Source organism: Adiantum capillus-veneris, chromosome 22, assembly GCF_014529385.1.
Source record: "Adiantum capillus-veneris isolate H3 chromosome 22, ASM1452938v2, whole genome shotgun sequence".
NCBI classification, from domain to species: domain Eukaryota; kingdom Viridiplantae; phylum Streptophyta; class Polypodiopsida; order Polypodiales; family Pteridaceae; genus Adiantum; species Adiantum capillus-veneris.
Window position 1 is genome coordinate 87358072 of NC_140952.1, and position 2973 is coordinate 87361044.

At 44.0% G+C, this 2973-nt stretch overlaps 1 protein-coding gene across 1 annotated transcript; it reads left to right on the top strand.

Moving 5' to 3' along the window:
* The first annotated feature begins 1029 nt into the window (after positions 1–1029).
* Positions 1030–2652, top strand: LOC147429737 (uncharacterized). The gene has a single exon (XM_086495299.1). The coding sequence runs from the start codon at positions 1038–1040 to the stop codon at positions 1602–1604; it is 567 nt and encodes a 188-aa protein (XP_086351425.1). The 5' UTR covers positions 1030–1037; the 3' UTR covers positions 1605–2652.
* Positions 2653–2973: the final 321 nt, after the last annotated feature.

Here is a 2973-nt window from a genome sequence, read left to right on the forward strand (position 1 = left end):
GTTTGTTGTTTCTCAGCTAACCATGTTGTAAATGAAGCCCTTGTCTTCTGAGATCCATAGAGGCCCACAATCTTGAGCAATGCTGACCATTCAATCAACATGCAAGTAAATTGGCCTAGCAAATATCAACTTCTGTAAGGGTAGGCCTCGGAGAGTACCCACCCCTCCCACACAAAAAAAAAGAGGGGGGCTGGGAAGGAGAGAAGAGGGAGAGGGGGGGGGGGGTGTGTGTGTTTTGCGCAAATGTGTTAGACTTGTGAAATGGAAAGTCACATTGTGTTTTCTCCTCTTCTCCTCTTGGATTCTGTGGAGCTCCCCCTCCACCATATAGTCTCAACCTCTATCACAAGAAGATTTAGAAATTTTCTCATGTAGGAAAATGGAGTCTTTTCTAGTGTTTTTCACACAATGAATAACATCATGAGCTTCTGCTCGAGAGGCACCGCATACCTAACTAGGTACGATTGGGGGCAGGGGACCCCCCCACCGGGCCGACGGTCCCCTGCCCCCATTTGTACCTAGCTAGGTATGCGGTGCCTCCCTCACAAAAGCTCATGATGTTGAGGTAAGTCACAATGTGGTGAGAATTTGTCCAAAACTTTTTGTGTATTGGCTGGTGTTATTAAAGACCAAAGTGGTCTTTAGTGTCAAGGGGGGGCACTTGGAGGCGTGAGGAAGCATTGGCTTTGGCATTGTGCACACCTTTTAGTGCACAATATCGGGAGGTAAGGAAAAGTGGCAAATGGACGGACCGGAAGCAATGGGAAAGGACGCAGCAAGACGTGAAGGGGAGGTCAATGATTGGCGATTGGGCAATGGGAAAAAAAATGGACAAGTTGCTACAAGTTTGAGTGAAAGAAATGTATAGCGTAAGGGAGAAGACCTGCAATAGCGCGCAAGAGGGAAAAATTTCTTGCAAAACACGCTTGCTTACGAGAGTGTAGAAGAATGGATTTTGGAGCTAGCCCTTCTCGTTCTTACACGTTTGCTTCTTCTTGCACAATCTGGACCCTTTAAAAGCATCGCTGCACCTCTCAATGATACAGTACCCTTGTAGGCGCTTCTTGGCTATGGCGATCGATTGCATTGCCGGCTCGCAGCAGACTTCTTTGCTGGGCTATCTTGGCGATGGCGGCCCGGATCTTGAACTCTCCGAGCAAGACATCTGGGAGGCTGCAGAGATGGCGGCAATTAGCTGCAGGAGCAGCTATGTGCAGTCAAAATTAAAGAGCGCCGCGGGCAGCATGGCCCACTCTAGCGGGGTAATTATTGAGCAAAGGTTTTCTGCTCCTATGGGAATCCCCAAGTCGAGCTGCACGGCAAGGCTGGATACAGAAAGAGGAGGGGAAGAAGAAGAGGACGGCGATGGTGACGCCACAATAAACGTGAAGCGTACTGATAGTGAAGGTGTGGGCGCCGCGTCCAAGGGATGGGAGACGACGTGGGTCGCCCCTCATGAGATTGCAGCAGGCCAGCGCTTTGCTTCAAGAAGGCAGGTAATGGCCTTCTCTATGGTGGAAGGCCCCGGCCGCACGCTTAAAGGCCGAGACCTCACCAACCTCCGCAATGCAGTCATGTGGCATACCATTGGCTTCTCCGAGTAATTAGTCATGTGGCATATTATTGTATCCCACAATCCATGATTAGGCAATGTAGACGATGGGGATGGTGACTTGCCATACAATTCATTAGGCAATGCAGACCATGATGTTAGCCATTTGGATTTCCTAGCTAATATCTTAGCCTCTCCATGATGGAAGCTCCCTGCCCCATTCCACCTCACCAACCTAGGCAAGGCAGTACTGTGGCATACCATTGGCTTCTCTAATCATTTAGCCATCCCATTATTGCTAATTATGTCTTCTCTCACTATTAACCACAAGTAGTGATCAATATCTTTATCCATTTGAGCTACAATTAACCATTAACCACAAGTAGTGACCAATATCACTATTAACCACAAGTAGTGATCAATATCTTTATCCACTTGAGCTACAATCATGCCTTGCAGACCTTGATTAGGAATATTATTCTTACTATTAGGCTAGATGCTCATTATTGCCACAGTGAAGTATATCAGTTTAAATGAAGTTCATTTCATACGAGCCTAAGAATGGAGGTATGTGGCAAGGACCGCCCACAATTCTCATGAGCTCAGAATGTGTAGTAGACATATAATTTTCTAACTCTATTCAACCAATGCAATAGTACACCTCCAAGTTCCAACATACTAAGTATAATTGACCTATCACCCTCTATTGCATTACAATTTGTATTGTAATTAGTACCCAATGTATAGTATCACAAGTGTACATTCTTCACGTCAACTGATGATGTGGTCTACATTGTTGTCTTACCCTCTTAATTTCTCCCAGACTATCCTAATCAAACCATTATCCATTATGCAACATGAAAACTTCTATGCTAGCCTTCTTGCTCATATGCTAAATCATGGAGGAAGGACTCTGCAAGCACCTATATTTCACGCAGTGTGATTATATTGGTATCAACTAGAACTCTATTTATCAACTTAGATAAACTCATAAGATTGAAGCTTGACACAATATACGTTGTACAACGTTGAGCAACTAGAGCATTATTCATGACTTTTTACAAATTCATAAGGTTGAAGCTTAGCACAACACATATGATATGCAATGTGGTGTCATTGAGCAATAAGATTGGTATAATTCAAGCACTTGATATACATTTATTTATAGTCAAGTATATTAAGTCTATAATGAACATAATTGGTTCTGAAAGCTATAAATGTTTCAAGTTATCAACATTTTAAGGTGTTTTATGTGATTGAAACTCTCTTAGATATTCCCTCCGTACACTATGAGAGATTGTGGTGTTTACCGCGGGCCATTACCGCAAAACAAGAGAGAGGAATTCAAAATGAGGAGAGAGAATCCTTTTGATGCTGAAACGGCACTTTATCGCAAATATTACCGCGTAAATTTTCGCGAT

What these genes read in the sequence shown, in the direction of transcription:
- LOC147429737 (XM_086495299.1), top strand. Translation starts at nt 1,038, where the DNA reads ATGATACAGTACCCTTGTAGGCGCTTCTTGGCTATGGCGATCGATTGC.